Source organism: Mus musculus, chromosome 8, assembly GCF_000001635.26.
Source record: "Mus musculus strain C57BL/6J chromosome 8, GRCm38.p6 C57BL/6J".
Taxonomy (NCBI): Eukaryota; Metazoa; Chordata; class Mammalia; order Rodentia; family Muridae; genus Mus; species Mus musculus.
Genome location: NC_000074.6, coordinates 10,431,119 through 10,455,092, shown reverse-complemented (window position 1 = coordinate 10,455,092; position 23,974 = coordinate 10,431,119). Strand labels below are relative to the sequence as shown.

Genomic DNA, 23,974 nt, shown 5'->3' with positions numbered 1-23,974 from the left:
TAGAGGAAAGGGTCCAGAGTGCCACTGGTCCTTCAGTGAATTCTCAGAATGCCTAGGTTTTCACGGAGTGAAACCTTTCCTAGGATCATTAGTTTTATTTTACCTCTCTGGGTCATATCAGTATGATAAGATTGCTTGCTACAGGATACTGCTCTTTCCTTTATTACAGAGAGCAGACACTGAGAAGGACTTTGTAAACAGAGGGTAGGTTCCTGTAAAGGCTCCCATGTGCCCTCTAGGCTGGTCACACAGGGACAGTGAAAGGTGTCTGCATCTTCTAGCAATTCCTGGAAGACTTACAGAGTGAGAGCCTGAGAGAAGTCACTGCCAACATGAGGACCTGGGGTGGCTTCGTGTCTACAGAGTCCCTCAGGAAGCTTTGCATCTCACGACTCTACGTTTCCTCGGGCACATCTCAGGCGCTGTCCCAGAGCCTGGTGCTCACTGTCTTGAGCATAGCTCCTTAATGCACTGTGTCTGGAGCCCCGAGAGCAAGAGAGGCTCTCTGTTGAAGACAGGATGAACCTGTTTTATGAGCACAGTGGATGCTCTGGGAGACAGAGACCTCATGATGACATTCCCCCAGGGGACCGAATGAGCAGTTCAGTTGGGGGCTGAGTCTGTGGGGAGAGGGGCAGAAATGGTTGAAATGTGCCTTAATACAGGCAGGCTGTTCTGCACTTCCAACTTGTTTCATAATCCCCGGGAGCCCCGGGAGCTCAGCCCCTTCCAACTTCAGCTGTTCCAGGGAGGAGGCCACCTGAGTTCTAAGTGCTGTGTGGGTGAGTGGGCGAGTTTTCTTTTCTTCAAACTTAGTGTAGCGGAACATCCAAACTCACAAATCACAAAAGCAAGCAGAAAGCTCCGAAGGCTGAGCCTCTGTGTACCTCAAAGGAAATAGCAAGCATTAGCTTCAAGAGCCGAGGAAGTCGAGATTCATAAGTAAAGGCATTTCGCTCAGGATCCCCTTCATGTTAAGCTCAGAACAGGAGTCCAGGTCTCTGCTTGTTAGCCCTTGAGAAATGAAAACCCAGCTAGCAGACTCAAGTGCTGTACTCACAAATCAACAGCCCCGTCCTTAAATGCATTCCTGTGTTCAAACCAGGCTGTCTACGTTTTCCCAACACATTAGCCAGGGCTTCTGTCAGGGTGTCCAGGTTTTGTTATTGTTTTTCTTCTTACTATTACTATCCATTTCTGACAGTTTGTTTTTATTTTTTTTTTTAATGTTTTGTTTTTGTCCCTTCCTGATAATTACATTCTAACTCAAGCCCTCCTTTTGCATTTTACTACATTAAAAAAAAAAAAAGTTACTGCGTATATGTGAAGTACATAGTGTGGTCATAGATTCATGTGCGGGTGTGTGCACTGTGTGTGTGCATGCATGTGTGTGTGTGTGCATGCGTGTGTGCGTGTGCGCACGCGCGCGCATGCTTGTGTGCGTGTGTGTCACTGGTGTCGTGCTAGAGCCCCACTCCATCTCTCCATGGCAAGAACAGTGGTCACATTTAGCGTCTGCATCCCTGCGTGCCTCTCTGCTAGACTTGCACCTTTGATCAGCATTTTCCTGCCCCACACCCTGAGGCTTGAGCTTTACTGTGTGTTTTTAAAGAAAGCTCCTGGGTATCTTTACAGTTTAATGTAAGTATCGAAAACAGAGGTCTTTATCACCTGGAGGAGGTTTTAGATGGCGAGGCTCTGTAAGATGATGGATCAAAGTGCTGAGGGAGCATCCAAGCCACACTTGGAGGCACAGGTGCAGGGAAGAATAAGAATGGGGCCGGGGGACCGCAATGCAGCAGAGCGAGCGAGCGAGCAAGCGAGCAAGTGGCTTTCAGCCAGGCTGCCTGTCACTCACTAGCTGGTCTGCCAGTTCACTGAATGTGTTCACAGATGCACCCAAGCCCCCAGTTTAGCAAGAGCTGCAGACACCTGCATACCCAGATGTAAAGAATCAGAGGGCCGACTTGACCTCAGGCATGGCTCACATTTGGAAAAACTTTACTGTAATCCTAATTTCACTGAGCGTAAAGAAATTACTGACATAAAAAGAATCGACTCTAAACCTTTCCAACTTTAAAACAAACCTCTCCCTCACCAGACCCTGTTGTTTTATCTTTAAAATTGTCTTTTTCAATGTTTTTCTTGAATGTGTGCCTGTATGCTACATGGGGATCTTGTGCCAAGAGGGGCCAGAAGAGAGCCTTGGCTTCCCTGGAACTGAAGTTACAGATAGTTGTGGGTCACCACATAGGTGATAGGAATCAAATCTGAATCTTTTGGAAGACTAGCTAGTGCTCATGGCAGCTGACCCTGCCCCCTCTGCCCCCCCCCAACCCCCCCAATCCTTCTCATGCTCTTCCTTAGAAGAAGCACATCAGAAAAATGCATGGTTTGGAACAAGATCTATCAGGGGTCACATCCCAAATCCTTCTCTTTGTTGCTGTGAAATCCCACCATTTACAAAAGCCTATGTCTACATTTATGTAAAAACAGAAAAGAATAATACTGATCCAATGCCCCATGCCAGTGTACAGAATGACAGTCTAGTTCCTAACATAACTTAACATCATGTTTAATATATGATAACCACAGCCAGTGCCCCCTCACCATGGATCCAGCTGCATACCCGAAGAAGCCAGGCTTAGATTGGTGTGTCTCCAGGGAAGTGGGAAAACCTCCTACTGTGATTCCAACCCGCTCTAGCAGGTTTCCCTTACTGGATACAGTCTCCTCAGTCAAGAAACATTTATGAAGCAAAAGCACTTAACTAGTTACTGACATAGCCTGTGTGGACCTCCCGACACTGGGGCTCAGCACAGAGCATAACATGGCTTTTTGTTCAGAGACAGGATCTCTAAGGGCCAGGGTGCCGACTGTATTCCCCGTTTTTATCCCTCTGGGGTATTGTTTATTCTGACATAATTTCCATTATGCCCCACTGACAGGCATGGGGAGTTAAGGAACAGATTCCATTAACTTCTCTGAGCAGGGCAGGTCACAGGCGCTGGGAGGTGGTTGAACAAAGATGAGAGGAGCTTCCAGAGTTCTGTCCTTAAAAAAAGATGTGTGCTGACTTCCCCATTCAAGAAGAGCCAGGAAGAAGGATGGAGAATGTTTATCTGCCATAAAAATCATCTAGTCACTCAGAGGTTTTATTTAAACAATCTGGTTTTAGACGGTATTTTCAAAGACTAGATGCCGTCATTGACAAGAAAGCTCATGACACTTGATGTTACAACAGTCACATCTCTACAGATCAGTTGAATCTCCTGAAAACACTGAGTCAGGACCAAAGCAGACAGGCCTCCATTACTTATACCGGTCACATCATTCTTGAAGACGATTCACAAGTGTTATGACTAATATTTAAATTCAGCTATGACTTTGTCCAAGGTGTTTGGCGATTTTTATAGGACATTGCATTTTTACCACTATTTTCCATGTGGTTCTGACAAATCTCATTTGGGTTTTAGAATGTACCAGGGGAATTTGGTACCAGAGGAAAAACCTTTGCACTCCTCCTGCTCATCCTATTTGGAACTAAAAATGCCCACACAGGACCATGAAATGCAACTACAGAGGAAGATGGCCAGCTCTTCAAGAAATCACCGTACGTGTCGGTGGGAGAGGAGTGGCTGGAGCCAGAGGCTTGTTTAGAGAACAGGTTTTGCTTCAGATATTTGCTAGATTACAGAGTTTGGGTTGTCATGGTAATCAGCAGAATGATTTAAACAAGTCTACCCAGAAATAGAAGTCACTTGTACTGTATTCATAAGAATCAGAGAAATCTCTTTATTTAATGAAAAGAAAATTCTCAATTTGAATGAAGAGAAACATGGTGTGTCAGATTCACTTCTCTGACAAACTGCTTGTTATTACATCTCTTAAATGGCAGAAAGACAAAATATTTAGAACTAAAACACATAGAAAACTTATGGAATGAACCCGGAGGTACTTAGAGGGTAGTTTATAGGCCCAGAGAAAAGAAAATCATTTAAAAACGCCAAACAAACATTCAGTTTGTAAGCTCAGGGAACAAAAGAAAAATTCTCAAAATGAGCAAAAATAAGAACACAGTAAACTAAAAAACAGCAAAAAGAACGTGAGACTTGACAATCAAACAACAACAACAAAAAAAAATGCTTTTTTAGAAACAATTCTTACAGGCTAATTTTGAGCTAGACCAAGACACAAACTATGTGAAGTGCAAATTTCCACCTCAGTTACGAACTTACTAAAGACCATAAAGGCACACCTGTAACCGATGACACAGAGTAAGTGTAAGGCCTTGAAATGGGTAGGCTTGTGGGAATCATACATGACTCAAAAAATAAATAAAACTACGCAGTCACATTCAATCTGTTCCCTAACTGTTGGACGGCATTAGGAACACTGGAGAGAGGACTAAAACACAGACTGCCGCTCATACTCATTAGTATGAATCTAACAGCCAAGAGATCTACCAAAAGCAAGAACTAGAATCCCATTTCACCCATGAAAACAAAAACCAGCTAAACCAAACAGCAGGGATGGAGCCCTTGCTGAGAGAATGAGTCAAGGAAAGAAATAAAACAGCCAAACAGAGAGCTGAGAGGTTGAGAGCACTGTCTGCTATTGTAGAGGGCTGGCTTTGGATCACAGCACCTGCATGGGCTCACAACCATTTGTCACTACAGCTCCATGGGATCTGATGGCTCCTTTGCAGTCGGTGGCCATCAGGCACTCATGTGGCACACACACATACATGTGGCACACATACACACATGTGATGAACATACATACACATGGTGCACATACATACATGTGGTACATACACATACATACATGTAATATACATTTATATACATATGGTAAACATACATATGTGTGGTTCACATACACACAAAGAGTCAAACACATATTGAACACTAAAACATTTAAAGCAACTAAAATATTGTAAAGAAAAAATGGACTTAGTGAGTTATATGTGTGCATTTGTGCATGCCTGTGTGTGTGTGTGTGTGTGTGTAACAATAGTAATTAAAGGAGAAGTCATGAATTTGAGAGAGAAAGCAGGGAAAACAGCAGGAGTTGTGTGAGAAGAGTTGGAATTGACATAAATATAGAACGCCTATGTCTTTGCATGTGTGGTTGTGCATGCCTTAACCCTAGCATTAGAGGCAGAGGCAGGTGGATCCCTGTAAATATGAGGCCAGTCTGAATCACTTATTGAGGTCCAGGCCAGCTAGGGCTATGGGATCCTGTCTTAAAAGGAAAACAAAACAAACAAAAAACAAAGTCTCATATTAAAAGTTAAATATTAATTAAAAATAGACACACTGAAGCAAGGAATGAGATGGTTGTCATAATCCCACTAGACTTTAATAAGCTTACATGAAACATAAGAGCTCCTCAGGACAGATAACTGTGGGAACGTTACGTAAACACGTTGCATAAGGGCAAGTCTCAGCCATACTGCCATCATTTTGGAAACAAGACAAGAAAGATGTACCATCAGACACGCCCAACTATTTGGAAGTGCTGGTCAGTGCAATAAAGCATCGAGAGAAGCAGGGGGCACAGAGGGAGCAAGCACTCTCTGACTGTTAGATAACCCTAAGCTATTCCAGCAAACCCCCTCATCAGAACTGATAAGAAAAGCCTAGGTGGGATTTAGGATTTCTGCAGAGAAGATCACCCTGGAAAGTTCCCTGTTCAGCATCTCAGTCACTGAGACAGAGCAGAACCGAGTTCATGGTGGTGACATCGAGTGGAGCGAAACGTCCAGAAAAAGAAAACCAGGGAGCGAGGGACACTCAGTGAGCTGAGGAGAAAGCAGCGGGCATTGCTGACTGTGTGAAAGAGCCCGGACAAATGCTGCAATGCCGAAGCTTGCCCCAGAGGGACAGGCTCCCCCACAGTCATTTGTGGATGTGCTCTGGCTGGTATCCTAAAAGAACGTCTCATGAAAATCAAAATTAATACAGGATGTACGGAAGAATAAAGATCACCAAAACACTGGAAACCACTAAAAAGAACCAACTTGTTAAACAGTGTTATTTGTGTGATTTCAGTCAGGTTGAGACCCAGGGCGACTGAGCAAGGATACTAATAAATAGAGCAGGGATCCCCGAGTGCTCGAATCAAATAGAAAATTGTTCCAGACCCTCTATACAAAATAATACTTACAAAGTGCTGAAAATCTCAGTTTTAGGGAAAATGTAAAACACCCTTGTACCAAGAGAGGACAAGCTACGATACGTCTGAAATAAGACTAAAACATGCCTTACATCTGCGACACTCTCGGGGCCGCAGTGTACAGCTGTCACTTGCGCTTGCTGGAAATGCAGAGTCATGCTCTGACTGCAGTCATGCCACGAAGGCCCCGCCCAGTGGGATCCTGAGCGGGCACCGAAGCTGCACACAAGGATGCAGCTGGCAATGGGGAGAAACGTGGAAAGAGACTTAGCAGTCGTCTGCAGGTGAGGTTTCCACATCCATGGGAATTATTCAACAAGTAGAAGCAGCAGCGAGACTACTCTTGATGGGCTACCGTGGTTAAGTATCAAAGCCAACATGAAGTTTAAAAACACAGGGCAGAAAATACACTTCGGGCTGGTGCTTGTGTGCTCCTCTTCTGTGCCTGTTCCTATGCAGCTTTTATGGAAGAAACAGTTGAGGAGCCAAAGGGATGCTGGGAAGGCCTGAGTCAGTTCTACTTTGCTAGGAAACAAAAAGGACCTATGCTTTCAGCTCTAAGTGTCTGTCCCTTCAGTCCCATTAAAAATGCAACACCAAGTGTTACTCATGCTAACTTGCGGCTGCAGGTGGACATATGCATCCATGTTACTTTCTTTGGATTTTTCAATCTTTCCTAGCAAAGGATAAAAGCTGGCCATTGAGAAGGGAGGTGTACCAAAAGCTATTCATTTTAGTAATGATATTACTCATTAGATGGAGAAAGAAATGCTGAGGGAGACTACCTCCATCTCCCAGCAAAGGCACCACCACCATTTTATTATCTTTTATGAGGCATTTAAAAATTAATAACATAAATCCATTTATTAAGAATTAAGTACTTTCAGAAGGATTAACAAAGAATGTATAAACCGTCTCTCTAAAACTCGTGCTTGCTTCTGGATTTTTACTGTGTATTTCCTGCAGTCTTTCATCTGCCTCACGCTTTTCTGGGGGTAACTTTAGAAGCTGGGACTCTTAGAGTTTAAAGTTTCATTGTCAACTCTCAGGGAAGCGTTAGGAGGAGAGCGGTCAGCGTTTATTGTAAAATGATGATCCCACCTCATTCTTAGACACATAGGCTCTCTACAATTTACAGTTTCCTGTTTCTGTATTTATTAACGAAATCTAGATAGTGTTTCCTTTAACTATAACACATATCAAATGCCAACTGTAGTGGAATGAAAGTTAGAGAGGGAAGGGAAGCGATTGAGTCATCACGTGGAGTGGTGGTTTGAATGAGGAGAGCCCCAAAGACTCAAGGGTGGATCTCAGTGGAACGGTTCAGGAGTGACCAGGAAGTGTGACCTTGTTGGAATAGGTATGGCCTTGTTGGAGGTGGGTTTTGAGTTTTTAAAAGCCCATGCTAGTCTGTCTGTCTGTCTGTCTGTCTGTCTGTCTCTGATGTAAACTCTCAGTCACTGCTCCAGCACCATGCCTGCATACCACCATGCTGCCTCGTCATGGTGATCACAGACTCACCTTCTGAAACCACTAGCAACCTCCCAATTAGATGCCTTCTCTTATAAGTTCCCTTGGCCATGGCATCTCTCTATAACAGTCGAACGTGGTCAAACAACCATGTCTTCAAATACGTATAGTGGTCAATAGAAGGGAGGCCGAATAGCTTGAGAAATGCCACAGGTGTTACTTCACCAGGCTTCTCTATCCAGCAATCAACTTCAGCACATAGGGGAGATGAGAAGATGAGGTGGTGACCTCAGGCCTCCTGGAGAAAGCCCTTGTCATTTGACACTGCACAGCTTGAGCCTTTCTGTCCTTGAGTCTCACCATTCCCAGGGGCAGAGAAGCACCCATACCTGTCTCTGTGGTGCACACACCACTGATACCCACCAGGGCTATGGGACACCCTGCTCAGGGCCTGTGCTAGCTACCTTTATGCCACCTCGACAGCTTGCCATCCGAGAGGAGGGAACCGCAACCGAGGAGTTGCCTCCATAAAAGCAGATGGTAGGCCCACAGTCTTGTATGTTGGAACACTTGGTCTCCAGTTGGTAGACTGCTTAGGAAGGATTAGGAGGTGTGGCCCTGTTGGAGGGGGTGTGGCTCTGTTGGAGGGAGCGTGCCACTAGTTGAGGCTTCAAAAACCTGTGCCATTCCCAGTTAGCTCTCTCTGTTCCCTGATTGTGTCTCAAAACGTGAGCTCTCATCTATGGCTCTGTGCTGCCTGCCTGATGCCTGCCATACGATCTGTGGATTCACCCTCTGGAACTGTAAGCTAGGATAAATAATTTCTTTTATAAGTTGTCCTGGTCAGCTTCTCTATAGCTGGTCAACACAGCTATAGAGAAGTAACTAAGAGACTAACGAACTGTGGGGGCATTTTTCTATACCTCCAGCAGTCATCCATGTTTGGCTGCATGATTTTAAAACAGAAAAATAAAGGTGAGATCCATAAAAATAGGATCTCCAAGATCTCTATCAGCTGGAGACTTATCTCCTGGGTCTAAGGACTCTACACGACACTCATGTGTCTTCTGAAGGCGTTATGGAGTCCCAGGCCTCCTTCCACAGACAGTCCACCACACACATGTCTCCCAGGCACTGCAGCTCTGCTGTCTGTCTCCCATTGGAAACTGGGAGGGGGTGTGAGCAAATATATTAATATACTGATATTCTGGTGTTTGATAAGAACAGAATTTGGCTAAGAAACAGGCTGAAACTGCCCTTAGCTGTTCTTTCCTGGGCTCTATTAGAGCAGGAGCTGGCCACTGCTCATGTCAGGAGCTAGGGACCTGGTGGACACACCAGATGTGAGCTCTAACACATAACTTGTTATTCTGACTCCTCTTGCCTCATTGCGTGGCTGATCCCAAGCTAAGAAGGACAACAGTATCCCTAGAAGCAGGGTACCACCAGCAGTGAACCAGAGGTGAGGTTGACAGAGGTGAAGCAGGGGACCACAGGGAGGGTCTGACTCTTTCACAGGAGGCTGGGGAGCAAGGGGTGGTCCTGAAAGCAGATTGTGTCCACAGTGCTGTAGGTTACGCCAGCTTTTAGCAGCGACACCGTCATCTACTCCTCTCGCTGCCCAGAAATTATAGCTTAGAAAAAGAAATGCCCCCAGAAGTGATTAACATCTGAAAACTGGTTTTAAAATGTGTTTTTTTTCTTTTCTTTTCTTTTTTTTCTTTTTTTTTCTTTTTTCTTTTTTTTTTTTTTTTTTCGAGACATGATTTCTCTGTGTAGTCCTGGCTGTCCTGGAACTGACTCTGTAGACCAGGCTGGCCTCCAACTCAGAAACCCGCCTGCCCCTGCCTCCCGAGTGCTGGGATTAAAGGCATGCGCCATGAGAAAGACTTTGGAGAGCTCCTGTTTCACCTCAGTTCTTGCTCATTTAACAATAAAATATCTGGTTTTAGTTTTTAGCTATTTAACAGGATTTTACCCCAAAAGGCACGTGTGGACACACACTTTGGGAACGACAGAAATGTAAGAAAACATGAAGCATGGTGGTTAGTGGTTTCCATGCTCTCACTGCTTCTGTTGTTGGCTTTCCCTTCCTCAGTGCGTCAGGTCACCTTGAACTTAGCTTAGCACCGCTCCCATGTGCTTCATGTCCGACCTGCCTCAACCACAGCCTAAGGCGTCCCGAGAGAGCCACACAGATGTCAAGGTCACAACAAACAGGAGACCAGAAGAGCTCACATTAATCTTCCAGACTGGCTTGTCCAGGCAAGTGTGGGGACAGTTTGTTCCTCTTAACTAACTCATCATGAACAGTCCCCTGCCTGACACCACAAGGCTTCATCGGGAATGTCTTCACAGAATCAAGAAGAGACGTTTTCATATTAGATCCATTTTATGTTCTGAAATGAGGTGGTCTTTCCCAGAGAGGATATCAGATCCGCCTTGACCTCGCTCGCTCCTTCCACCGTCCCTCAACGTACAGCTGACCAGCATCTATTCTCCCTTGAAATGTTCACAATAAAACCGAATGGGGCAATATCCCACTACTTCAGTGTGCTTGCCAACTTCACCCACTCAGTTACCAGAGTTGTAAACTTATCATTGTCCATGAAATTGTAACACTTTAGAATAAATGACGACTGGTAAATACCACAAGGTATTATAAGGTTTTGAAAACATCTCCAACCTTTCTGAATCAAGAAGCAGACCTTTAGTATATGAATATTCTGAGAATTTCCAAGTGTTAGAAATACTACAGGTGTTGTTTCCATTTCATTGCTAGGGCATTTAAACCCAACTTTGGTAGCTCTTGAAAAAAATGTTAATAATTCCAATGAGATGCTGTCTCTTTGAGGTGGAGTGTATACCTATAATTTATGATTCATTTCTTGTTCTCCATGAATACTTTCCTCAGGTATGTCCCCCCACAAAGACATTCAAAGGCGAAGGCTGCCTTCCACCTTCCCATTCTGATACACCAGGCAGGATACCCACTGTAATAGAAGCCACGCTTCCTCTCTTCAACTTATCCAAGTGTTTCCAATCATAAAAATTCAAGACTCTGCAGGATTCAAATGTCAAGTGGAAATTTTCTAGAAGTCTCCGGGCTTATGCGCTAATTAAACATGAATTGATCACTGTCCACGTGATCAAGGATGCTACTATTTTTCTACAAGGTTAATTCGGTAAGTTTAGCACATTGGTAGCAGCTGTGAATAATTGTCACACTTACAGACTGACATCTTCCTATTGCCGACTTGATGGCACTAAGAACTGCACGGGGGTATTAGTGTGGCACACCTCTGGTGGGTTGTTTGTGAGACTGAAGTAAGGGAAGAGTGCCCTCCCCCATGTGGACAGTACCTTGCCATGGACCAGCATCCTGGTCCAAGTTAAGAGTAAAAAGGAAGAACAAACTCAATCCTGGTTATTCCCCTTCCTCTGCCTCCTGGCTCACTGACTCGCTGGGCTTGGCTGCTCTGACCCTCAGCCTTCCCTGCCATGGCAGACTGTATCTCTTCCAACGCAGAAACAAAAGAAAACCCTTCCATGGCTCTACCTGCCTATGTAGCAGAGGATAGCCCATCTGGCATCAATAGGAGGGGAGGCCCTTGGTCCTGTAAAAGCTCGATGACTCAGGGTAGGGGAATGCTAGGGCTGTGAGGCGGGCGTGGGTGGGTAGGTGGGTGAGCATCCTTGTGGAGCCAGGGGTATGGGTAGGGAGTAGGGGGGTTTTGAAGGAGAAATCAGGAAGGGCGATAACATTTGAAATGTAAATAAATAAAATAACCAATTTTTTAAAAAAAGAGTAAACCCTTTGTAACTTAAGCTCCTTCTCTTAGTTATTGCATCGTAGGGTGGGTAAGGGTTGGGAAGATGGAGGACCACAGACCAACTAGTAACCAGAGAAGCAAGAGCTAGGGCCCTCATAACCCCAGAGAGAGCCAGGCTGGAGAGAGAGAGAGAGAGAGAGAGAGAGAGAGAGAGAGAGAGAGAGAGAGAGAGGAGAGATTCTGCACAGAAGTCCCCCTAACGTCCCAGGAGGTTGAACACATGCACTGTTGAGTGCTGAGACTTTTGCACAGTACATTTAGAGAACTTTAACATCCCTTAGTTCAAAACCTGAAATACCTATGCTTATCTCAGAACTTTCCCATTAATTGATGTTAATTTTAATATTTTCCAAGAAATGGCTTAATCCAAGGGATTTGGTAAAGAACTGTAGGACAGCAGAAAAATTCTCAGAGTTTCATTCAAAGTCAAGCATGCCTGTGAAGACTTCTGAGTGTGATTTTACTTTCAGATGTCTCTTCAAGGTCATTACCAGTAACAAGAATAATAACGGAGGTTTTCATTGACAAAATGCCAGGGGAATCTATAATTTTTAGGTGATCAAATAGCCCTGAAAAGCTACTGCTTAGAGATGATTAAGGGTATGAGCCAAGAGGATTACCACAGAGACCCTTTGTCAAACAACGCGTGAAGCAGGTGAGGAATCTCAAGGCAGAGTCATACACATCATCAAACTGGCTCTGAAAGAGACACACGTGGGCTTTCACCAACCCCTGAGCTTTAGATATTCTTAGACTGTCTTGTTCCTAGAGTCATGAAATTTCTATTCTTCTCGTGCACAAAAGGCCACATCTATACCTTCATTCTAGAGAGAACACATTTGCATATCTATGCATGAGAGACAGTTTGATTCATCCCTCAGTGCTGGTGGGTGGCAAGGTGGGGCGGGGCTTATAGTTCTAAAGCATAATTACTGATACCTTCCAGAGAGGTTAGCTTGCTAAAATGAAGCATGAATGAAGCCAGCCCTGGGCAATGCTGTAAGGTAAAGCCTCTCTCCAGGGTGGGGCTAAAGCAGAGTAACACTTGGGCCACCATCCACAGCACCTGAATTGCATGCAGCTGGATAACCCAGGGCCCAGCACCTGTAATCCTGAGTTGTGTGTGGCATTGCAATCAACATTAACAGCTACTGAGGGGGGCTGTGACAGGGTAACCAAAGGCTCAGTGTCCAGACCTCCTGAATTATGTGTGACATCGAAACATAGATGCAAGCATCCACTGTTCCTACCTTTTATATTCATCTTGATTCTGGAGGCAGCAATTCACAGTGTTTATCAGAAAGCCAAACAAACGACTGTACAGTGACTTGGCCAGGAGGTCGCGGTAAAACGCAGCCATCTGGATAGTGTGTCGACGTATTATCACATCTCCTGGAATAGTGAAAGGAAGAGGAGAATTGTGGACAATGGTCTCCTTGTTAGAAGCCAACACAACTGTCTATGTCCCACTCACACTCTATGATGTCCGCCATGTCCAGAAAGGGCCCCGAAAGGTGGTGCCTGACAGTTATCGACATCTGAAGTGTCGTGTACCTTGACTTCTTACTAAGGCTTCTACGCATACCTCTGCACCTCTCTGCAACTGAGCCACCTCCTCTCAGTTGGAGAGCTAGCTCAGGGTCCTGTGAGTGAGCTTTCGGATAATAGCTCACTGGTTGGGCACTGAGCTGGCCCAGGGCATTTGAACACTTGCCTGTCTGGAGAGTAATGGTCAAATCAATCAGAATGTGCCTGTGGGTCCAGGGGACAAAACAGGGCCTTCGGGAAGAAGCCCCTGTCACTCTCAAGTGGAGCCATGGGAATCCTGAGAGAGGAGAAGTTCCAGAATGGAAGGCCAGTGAAGGGACTCAGGATAGAGAGTTAGGGTGACCTGGGATGCAGGCAGATCCAGTACAGTACTGCTGGATGAGACAGTGTGTGAATGCCGGGCTCAAGAATGCTCGCCTGTGGCCTTGGCCAGCAGGGCGTGTCCTTAAGTCTCAGTCCTTAAGGCTGAGCAGATGGCAGGGATGGGAGAGTCCCTCAGTTGGCTGGAGGGAAAGGAAAGAGAGGGGAGCCACCACTGAGACAAGATAGAACTTCACTAAATTGAAAGAGCACGGTCAAAACCATGGGTGCGGTAAAGCCCACTAAGGCAGGGGACAAGTGCAGCCTTCCAGATGTCACCACGAAAGTTCCGGGTTCACGTGGTTGAGGAGCTCTGAAGGGTGGGCAATGTGGTGAGAGGAGGTTGGGTGGGATGTGTTGAGGGAACCGGATGGTGAGTGACCAGCGGAATTTAACATGTGCACTGGCTGGTTTTGTGTGTCAACTGGACACAAGCTAGAGTCATCGGAGAAGAAGGAGACTCAGTTGACGAAATGCCTCCATGAGATCCAGCTGTAAGGCATTTTCTCATATAATGCTCAATTCGGGGAGGACCCAACCCATGGTGGTCTCATCCCTGGGCTGTGGTCCTAGTTTCTCTAAGAAAGCAGGTTGAGCAAGCCATTCGAAGCAAGACAGCAAGCAGCATCCCTCTATGGCCTCTGTATCAGCTCCTGTCTCAAGTCTCCTGACCCTCTTGAGTTCCTGTCCTGACCTCCTTCTCAGAAGTGTAGGCACAATTAACCCTTTCCTCCCTGGCTTGCTTTTGGGTCATGGTGTTTTGTTACAGCAACAGAACCCCGACTAAGAACATGTCTTCAGAAAGACCAGCAGCATCTTGAGAACTCCAGGCACTTGACATAGGTGGGAGCAGAGACGTAGATGGAGACATGGCTAAGAATGGCTAAGGGGGCCTGGAAGTCTGTCCTATAGGGAGGAGCATTCTCTAAGAAAAGTGGTGTCTTGGAAAGACTGTTGCGCGCAGGTGAGAAGCACACTTCCATTTCATTCCCGTGGAGGTGAGCGACTTCCAGAGGAAAGAAAACACCAACAGAAGCTGCTGCTGTGATGCTGGACAGGAAATGGAGGGCTGTGAGGAGGGAAGCTCTTTGAGAGGTCAGAGGGACCCAACCTACTTGGTAGAGAAGGGTGAGGGGTAAGGGGAGCCAGCAGAACCTGGGGAACAGCTGGATGGATCATGGGAAAACTCAGTATGTTGATTAGCATGGAAGGGGGGATTCTAAGCAGTAGGGGTCATTAGCCAAGCATCAAAATCCCTGCAAGCCAGACCCACGAAGCAGCTGGTAAGTTCGACATAGAGTGCCCGGGGAGGCCAGCCCTCACAGCTATGAAGAGGAAGGTTGAAGAAGGGCATCCATCCTGACATTTCAGTGGATAGCTGAAGCACATGCAGGAGTGCTAGTCTCCTGTGCACGGAGCACGGCCTTGCACCAGTGGGTGCCACAGGGAGTAGGCATACACAGAGGGCTGAAGCCGCCCTGTGAAGGTAGACAGCTTCTTTACCAGTGGCTTGGCATCTCTGGTGATTAACCCCTTTTAATCTGACTACTTTCCTCCCTGAGGAGAGTAATAGTTATGCCCGCCTCCTGACCATTCTTGAGATCAGAAATGACAAACTTCGGACCATTTGGCTCCATGCCATTCCCTCATAAACACCAAATAAATGACAGCCCCCATTCTGAGCGGGGAAAGGCAGAGAGAAGGCCGCACCCCTCCCCCATGAAGATCCATGTTTTATGAGAATACATCCTCTTAGATTGATGGCTTTGTTTTTCTGAACTGACAGGTTGATTAGGAAGGGGGCTAGTTACTCAGAATGATCTCCCGGGAGCATGGCAGGGTTCCCATACAGCAGCCTTTCAGTGCTTTCTCCTGGCACTCAGTCCATGCAAACAGTTTCCCCCGTGTGGAGACAGGCAAGGCTGTGTTTAATTTCCCCATTTCAAAGAAGCCCAGGGACTGTACAAAGGTAAAAGTCAGGTTGCACAAGGACTTACCTTTAAAATACTGAATATCAGTTGTTAGGGCGGATGCCAGCTCGTCGGTCGACACTTGCAACATACCTGCCACTGAAATCAAACACAGCTGTAAATAAGAAAGCACCATGCATTTCAACACTAAGAACACTGCGATTTGTGTCCATTGTGTGCATACTTCATGTTAGAAGGAGAGCAACTTCTACTCTCTGGCTTAAACTCATCTAGAGAAATGCCTTAGTACTCCAGACACTGGTGGGATCTTGTGTCTGTCTGGATTTAGTAAGGACATATTTTCCCCTTCACCACCCTTGTAGATAGGGCTGGATTATTTTTTTCCAAATTCCTTATTAAAATAACTTTGAAACAGGTGAAAATAGGCCATTTATTGGAAGCCCGTGGTTTGAGGATATTTTTTTAAAACTAGATGTGACCATGAAAACAATATCAAACAAGAGGGGCTTTTGAACATGGTGTTTAAAGGAAAGTAATTGTGAGTTTATAATGTTTAGCTAACGACTCCTCTCCAAATACTGTGTGGACAGCAGGTTGGGGCAAAGAATATTCTAATAATATCAAATGATCTAAAGTATATGATGATACCCCTGTGCAGAATGGGACCACGAAAGCACGTTTGTCAACCACCCCCTTTCGAGAAAAGAAAGAGGTTCTCCCCTCCCCCCAAGACTTCAGACCAGCTAGTGATTGTTGCAGCCAGCCGGATTCTGTGCTGTGTCGCCATCTGCTGGCAAAACTGTGAAACTGCACCCCCAACGACTTTGCCATCAAGGTGGTGGTGCTCCACTGACCTTGTTCCAGAAGCTGGAGGTCAGAGACAAAGGCCGAGTCAGCTTCTGTTAGTGCAGTGAACTGAATGTCTCCGATGTGTAGTATCGCCGATAGGATAACGAATAGGTTTTCCACCTCCTAAGTGTTTACAGAGAACAGATAGAATAATTCAGAGGTGGGAGCTCCAAGCAACCGGGAGCATTCTGGTGGGGTTGGGCTTGCCACTCTTCAGACCCACAGTGGGAGATTCAAGAAACTGCTCAAAATCAAATCTCAGCTCCATGTGCGTTGCCCTAAATTGCTGTTCTGGTATGAATCAGTGTGTTCTGGATAATCATTATTATATATATATATAAATAGTGATTGTAGTCCAATCACTTGCAGGAAACACCCCACTGTCCCAAGCTGTTCTTGCACATGGGTGCAGGGAACAGGAGAGGAGGGCCTGGTCTGGAAGCCTGGAACTGAGGGAAGAGTGGGACCTGAAGCTGGGAATTGCCACTTTCCCATTTATAAAGTAAGCACCTGGAGGTACTGATCTCAAGCAATTCTTAGGTATAGCATTCCATAATTAACAGAAGGCAGCATTTCCCACTGGACTCTGCAAGGTAGTCACCTCTACACAGGCAAGGAGGGCCTGTGCTGTTCTCGGGGGGGGGGGGTATGATTTATTCAGTGAGGAAGACAGAGCTTTGAGTGTTCACTATAACCCACGATATAATGCAGTGAAACTGAATCAGAGGAAAACTCCCCATGGAAGGAGGAGGAGTTCTGGGGTCCCGCTTTTGTCTGTAGTGGTGCAGTGGTGTCCCCCTGCCTTGTCAGCTTGCCTGCTACTGGATATGGTTGGTGCAGAGATGGAGGCTTCTCTGCAAAGTAGTCTCAAAGAACCACAAGCCCTTGCAGGTTTTGCTCTAAGAAACACAAGCCCTTGCAGATTTTGCTCTGAAGGCCTTATCGGCCAGAAATACTATCCTTTGAATTGTCATGGACTAAGGCCACCACTCCAAAGTGGAACAGATTTTGTTCTTCACATTGCTTCAAAGGCTTACGATGAAGGGATGGACATCAGGCCGTTTGTGTAAATGCACTGCCGTCTCCATCAGCTATGCCAGTCAGCAGGTGTGTTTTGCCTGTCCTGCCTTTGAGGATCAATTGTGGAACTTGAAAGGCGTTTCCAAGTGGATGATATTTTGGTAAAATGGTGCCCTGCCCCTGTCTGTGTTCCTGTTCCCTACAGGATCTAGAAACTCCAGGTTGGGGAGTGAGGATAAGAAAAGAGACATCACGGAAGCCAGCGCTAATACAGAGCATGCAAGTGGGCAGGGCCAGAAAAAGACAGACATGTAGAAATTGAATAACCAGGGTCAAAAGAACAAGACATCATCAGACTGCCTCTCACTGTGGAACTCCATGCTCTTAAAGGTGTGGGGCCTGTTTGAACAAAGTGTCTCAGTGAATCCACTTAGGGTGAGCCATTTATCAATTGTCTTTTATGCTTCCTCCAGCCCCCGTTGCCCAAGACTGTGGGCAAGCATGACACACACACTTCTAAGGAAGGAGAAGGAGCTCATACTTCAGACTACATCTGGGATGGAGCTGCGGGGCTCGCTGGGGTCCCCAGTGACCTCTTGCTCATTGTCCCTGAGGATTTGGCCCAATCTACATTACTTCCATATTGAGGGAGAAGAGATACCACATCAGGAAAACAGAAATGACGTCCAAGAACATCCTCAGGGGCCTAACCATTCATGTCTAATTCTCAGGACCAGACCCATTCAGAGCAATAATCCCTAACCACATGGCTATTTAAATTCAAATTAATATTTTAAGATACAAAAAAGCAAACAAACAAACAAATAAACAAACAAACAAAAAGTTCATTTCTTTAGCCTCCTTTGTCACATGACAAAGCCGGGCAGTGGTGGTGCACGCCTTTAATCCCAGCACTTGGGAGGCAGAGGCAGGTGGATTTCTGAGTTCGAGGCCAGCCTGTTTTACAAAGTGAGTTCCAGGACAGCCAGAGCTATACAGAGAACCCTGTCTCGAAAAACACAAAACAAAACAAACAACCCTCCCCAAAAAAACCCAGAAAACAAACAAACAAACAAACAAATAAACAAACAAACAAAAAGTTCATTTCTTTAGCCTCCTTTGTCACATGACAAGTGCCCAGTATCCAGAGCAGACTATAAGTCCTAGGCAGCCTGGCTTGACCACAGGCCTCTCTGTTATCTTTGAAATTGCTCTGGCACAGCAGAGGGCTAGAAATTTCCCTGCCTGCTCTAGCCTGCTAGAGAAGATACTTAAGTAAAGTGATTATGTTAGTTTGCAGGGTGACCATTTTAACAGTATGGTTTCTTCAGCTTAGCCAGTTTTCTCATGGTTCAGACAACACAGTTATCTGGTTTATTCTAAATATGTATGTGAAAGGTTTTTTTTTTCTTATATTTCTATTGAAAATGATGGTTCTGGAGAGCGGGCTCAGTATTTTGGAGTGGGGGTGCTCTTGGAGAAGACCTGGGTTTGATTCCCAGTATCCACAAGGTAGCTTATAAACTGTATGTAACTCCAGTTCCAAGGGACCCAATACCTTCTTCTGTCATCCACAGGCACTATGTGCAAGCACAACTCCCATATATATTAAAGAAAGGAAGAGAGAGAGAGAGAGAGAGAGAGAGGAAGAAGAAGAAGAAGGAGAAGAAGAAGAAGAAGAAGAAGAAGAAGAAGAAGAAGAAGAAGAAGAAGAAGAAGAAAGAAGAAAGAAATAGGCAAACAAATGAGATAACATCAATGCCTTGTTACTGTATCCGTGTATCTCTGCCTTCCAGGGATCTACCACCCATTCATCCTGCTCCCTTGTCTCCTGCCCAGGCTGGACAGTCAGCACCAGGAGGCCATATAGACCACGTTCTCTGCTGAAACATTGTCAGAGCTGGCAGCAACCCTTGGGCTACACTGAGGTTCAGGAAACGGTTTGGGAGAAGTGAGTCTATAAACTGGTAGCGGCTGGCTTTCCGTGTGAAGCCCTGATAAGGGGACTCACCAAGGTGCTGAAGCCAATTACATTCAGAGCATGTTTCAGAGCTGCAAGTCTCTCCTTGTTCAGAGAATGCTCTGCTGTAGACACATCTTCCCGCATGCCTTGGCTCACATACCTGTTAGGATAAATACGTGGTGTTATGACTTGGCTTGGAGTCAAATGCTGGTGGTAAAAGGTTACCTCATTGGTACCTGATCTCTGTCATAGTGGAAATCACCTGGACACTGTGTTCCCAGGTGTTTACAAAGCGACTCAGGAGCACATGATGTCTCCGGAAAGTAGACAGTTATTCTAATACCAGAATATCATCACACTGCAGACACGGGACTCACCTCATCTGAACCCTTCTCCGTGAGGGGAGACGGTCATCAGCGTGCTGTGAACTTCATATAGGAAGCTGGCAGGTGTCGAAACAGGCCTTGCAAGTCACATTTGCATGAAAGATGCTTAATGTATACTAATGTATTATCCCTGCTTGCCAGTAGCATTTAATTTTAAGGTTGCTGATTGATTCCCTTTGCTTTGCAAACACCGAAGCGCCGATTACCAAATGCAGGCATACCAAAAAGCTGAGGACACCAACCACAAGGACAAAGGGCTCCTCTAGGAAACTAATCAGGAGCAGGTTAGGTACCCAAGTCACAGACAAGGGGAGAGCTGGCAACAGCATAGTGTGCAAGCAGAGCAAATGACCCGAGTGTGGGTGAACGGTGCTTCTAAGTGTGGAGGAAGCAGGTAGGCACCAGGAGGGAACGCTGTGGAGGAGCGAGGCTCCCTCAGGAGAGCCAGTGGCTAAGTAAGAATGGGCCTAGTTTGCAAATAACGCCCACGTCCCAGGAACTTGCAGAAACACGTATGAAGTGGCACAAGATTGCTCACACATGGTGTGCACAAGATACACAAGTGAGCAAAATGGGAATCTAGGGTGAGCAAAACTAAGATTGCCAAGGCAGGAGGGGGAGCTGGGGCTCATATTCAGCAAGAGGAGAGAACCCCTAGGAGGGTAGAAGCAGAAGAGGGGTGTTCATGAGATGAAGTGACTGAAGAAGGAGTGTACTGGCTGGTTTTGTGTGTCAACTTGGCACAAGCTTGAGTTATCACAGAGAAAGGAGCCTCTCTTGAGGAAATGCCTCCATGAGATCCAGCTGTAAGGCATTTTCTCAATTAGTGATCAAGGGTGGGAGGGCCAAATGTGTGTGGTGCCATCCCTGGGCTGGTAGTCTTGGGTTCTATAAGAAAGCAAGCTGAGCAAGCCGGCGTAAGCAAGCCAGTAAGTAACATCCCTCCACGGTCTCTGCATCAGCTCCTGCCTCCAAGTTTCTGACCTGCTTGAGTTCCAGTCCTGACTTTCTTTAGTGATGAACAGCAATGTGGGGGTGTAAGCTGAATAAACCCTTTCCTCCACAATGTGCTTCTTGGTCATCATGTTTTGTGCAGGAATAGAAACCTGGCTAAGACAAGGGGAAGTCTAGATGCAGACAGAAGTCAGGTTAAGGCTGGCCATGGAAGGACAGGCAGAGATGGTGGACTGGGCTGGGCATGGGAGGGTCTGGGCTGAGAGGAAGCAGTTAAAATGCTTTGTGTCTGGTGTCAGTGTCCTTGGGGTGATACATAGGGTCCATCCACCGGGGAACATTATTAAGGGGGTATCTTTTGGGAAAAAGCTTCATATTTGTATCAATCATGCCATATTTAAAATAAACTGTTAAGGTTTAAGCCACAGCCAGAGAAATAACAGCTATGAGAAGCTGGAACTCGGTTAGCCTCAACAGAAGAAGATGCACTCAATCTTACTACAGCTTGATACGCCAAGGCTGGCGATATCCATGGAATGCCTCCCATTTTCTAAGGAAAAGGGAAGCATGGTGGACGTGGGGATGTGGGAGTGTGCTGGGAGGAGAGGGGGAGGGGAAGCTGCAATGTTGATGTAAAGTAAATAAATAACTTAATAAAACATGATTAAAACAAGAAGCTGGAACTCAAAATCGACTAGAGAAGAGAACAGGAAACCTTCCCTGTGCAGAACCCTGAAGTCACGTGAGTGAATGAGCTCATAATAGAGCTCACTATAAGTCATGAGGCCATCTTGTCTTCATAGATATTACCCATGACAGGAAGTGTAAAATTATAAACGAGTAAAGGAGGGCAGTGAGAGGATAAGGTCAGTGCGCATCCTATACATTCATGAAGATGCCAGCAGTTTCTGAGTTCGAGGCCAGCCTGGTCTACAGAGTGAGTTCCAAGACAGCCAGGGCTACACAGAGAAACCCTGTCTCAAAAAACCAAAAAAAAAAAAAAAATGCCAGCAAGGTGTGTGAGAAGGAGATGGGGGGATTGAGAAAGGTAGGTAGGTGGAAAGACAGACAAACAGACAGACAGACAGATAGACAGATAGATGATAGCTAGGTAGATAGATAGATAGATACATACATACATACATACATACATACATACATACGTAGATTAATACAGAGGTGGATGATAGATGATAGATACATAAATAATAGATGCTAGATACAGATAGGTAGATACATAGATAATAGATGATAGATATTTAAAAAGATAGATAAAAGATGATAGAAACATAGATAGATAGTAATAGATGCTAGATACATAGATATGTAGATACATAGATAATAGATGACAGATATTTAAATAGATAATAGATGATAGATACATAGATAAATGATAAATAGATAGGTGATGGATATATAGAGAGGATAGTTAGATACATAGATAGATGCTAGGTACATAGATAATAGATGACAGATATTTAAATATATAATAGATGATAGATACATAGATAGATGATAAATAGTTAGGTGATGGATATATAGAGAGGATAGTTAGATACATAGATAGATGCTAGGTACATAGATATGTAGATATGTAGATAGATAATAGATAATAGATATATAGATACATACATAGATAAACATGATGGATGGATAGATAGATACATAGAGACAGATGATAAATGGTTGGCAGACAGATGAATGATAAAAGAGTAATATACAAGCTATAAATAGAAGGAAAAGATAATAGATCAATGACACATGATAGACTATAGGTAGATAATAGATGTTACACATAGATTATGGACAGACAGACACATAGACAGACAATAATCCAGGTAAGGTGGCACCCTTACATGCCTGCATCATGTGACACCAAGAGGAAGTGACAGGAGGATTTTGGGTTGCACTATGCAGCTGGTACAAAGTGAATCTGGACAACTTAATGACACTCTGCCTTAAAATAAAAAAACATAAAGTAAAGAAAAGGCCTAGGCTGTAGTCTAGTGATGGAGCATTTACCTTGTGCATACAGGTTGTGGGTCAACATTCAGTTTATAAGAAATAAGTATAAACAACAAACATCAGGGTGTGGCAGCACATACTTAGAATCCCAGTGCTTTGGAACTGAGACAGAACATTCAGGACTTCAAGTCTAGCCTAGGGTAACTAAGGTGTGAGAGTCTAGCCCGGACTACATGAGATCATGTCTCAAGAAAACAATCAGCCAAATGAGCATGAGCATAACGTTTCTATCCAAAATTGAAGGACCCTTGGCTTTGCTGTAGTATCCAGAATGATAGACAATAAAGGTATTTCATAATTCCCAGCAGACTGTGCCTCATCATGAGCTAGCTGGGGATAAAAAATTACATGTTTATATTTTATTTATTAAAGGTAGTAATTTTCCTGTTGACATCTCTCATCATGAGACCACCCACAAAGTCACAGAAATATCAGAAAGCATGCCTGGGAAAGTATCAAAACTGAGTATCTCCAGGGAGACTTGACTCTAAGGAACACTTAATCCCCAATTTACTCTTACTCTAGATGCGGAGTGAACATTCGGGGAACCATGCTCAACAGAAAGCTCCCACTTCTGCCTCACAGTGACTGGGGGACGACTGTGCTTCCCACATACGTGAGGGTTTCCTGGGCAGGCGGGGGCGGGGTAGGGGATCAGTCAACCGCTGACAACAACCGACAACAGCCAAGTCAACGACTGATCCCAACACTGTAGGGACTTTCTGAGATAGTCTTGCACTGTGGAGGGTCTTCTGCCACAGTTTCACCTTTCATGTGTGCTACATGACAGTGACCTCTGCAGATTCTGTTAACTTTAAGGGTTCAGGCTTGGATTTCCCTGTAGTTTTTACCTCAGCGCTTGGCAGACTTCATCTCACCAACCCATCACAGCAGCTCCATGCACCGTCAGTGAACATGTCTGGAACAGACTCGTGGTCTCTAGCTTAACTCAAAGGCTGCACAGTCCCCAGAGCTCTAACCTTCCCACTCAGGGTTCAGTGTCTTCTGTATCACTCACGAGTGACACCCACACTCTTGTGGCAGGAACAATCCACATTGTCATCTTCCTTTAAAACTCACGTATAGCCTGGTGCATAACCATTCATTGTCCACATCAGAATATTAAAGCTAGCCCCTTGCTGAAAGCCTTTATATTTCAAGACTGGTGGGTGGGTCAGGAGAACGGTCTAGATGCTACTTTCCCCAAAAGGCTGGAGAACGTCATTTAAAGGCTACATACTTCTCCTTTGTAATCAGGGTTACACCTTCTGCTGGAAGCCTATATACTTATTATATAGGTTTATATTATATTATATAGTATATAAGGACAAAGAAGAAGGAAGCTTTTGCTCTTTGCCTTCTTGCCCTTGCCTTGTGCCCATATCTATTCCTTCGCTGGCATTGGAAACTTCACTGGCATTCCAGCATATATGGAAGATCAGCTAGATTCTTGGA

General features: G+C 45.2%; 1 protein-coding gene across 4 annotated transcripts in view; it reads right to left on the bottom strand.

The window, feature by feature from the left end:
- The window catches only part of Myo16 (myosin XVI), a 480,832-nt gene that overhangs the window by 179,650 nt on the left and 277,208 nt on the right, over positions 1–23,974 (bottom strand). For all 4 annotated transcript variants that reach the window (NM_001319151.1, XM_006508779.3, XM_006508780.4 and 1 more), the window contains exons 17-20: positions 19,203–19,314; positions 16,177–16,294; positions 15,389–15,460; positions 12,734–12,875 (exon numbers count right to left, since the gene is read on the bottom strand). In NM_001319151.1, the coding sequence (NP_001306080.1) occupies positions 12,734–12,875; positions 15,389–15,460; positions 16,177–16,294; positions 19,203–19,314 (444 nt within the window). The remainder of the gene's footprint in view (positions 1–12,733; positions 12,876–15,388; positions 15,461–16,176; positions 16,295–19,202; positions 19,315–23,974) is intronic.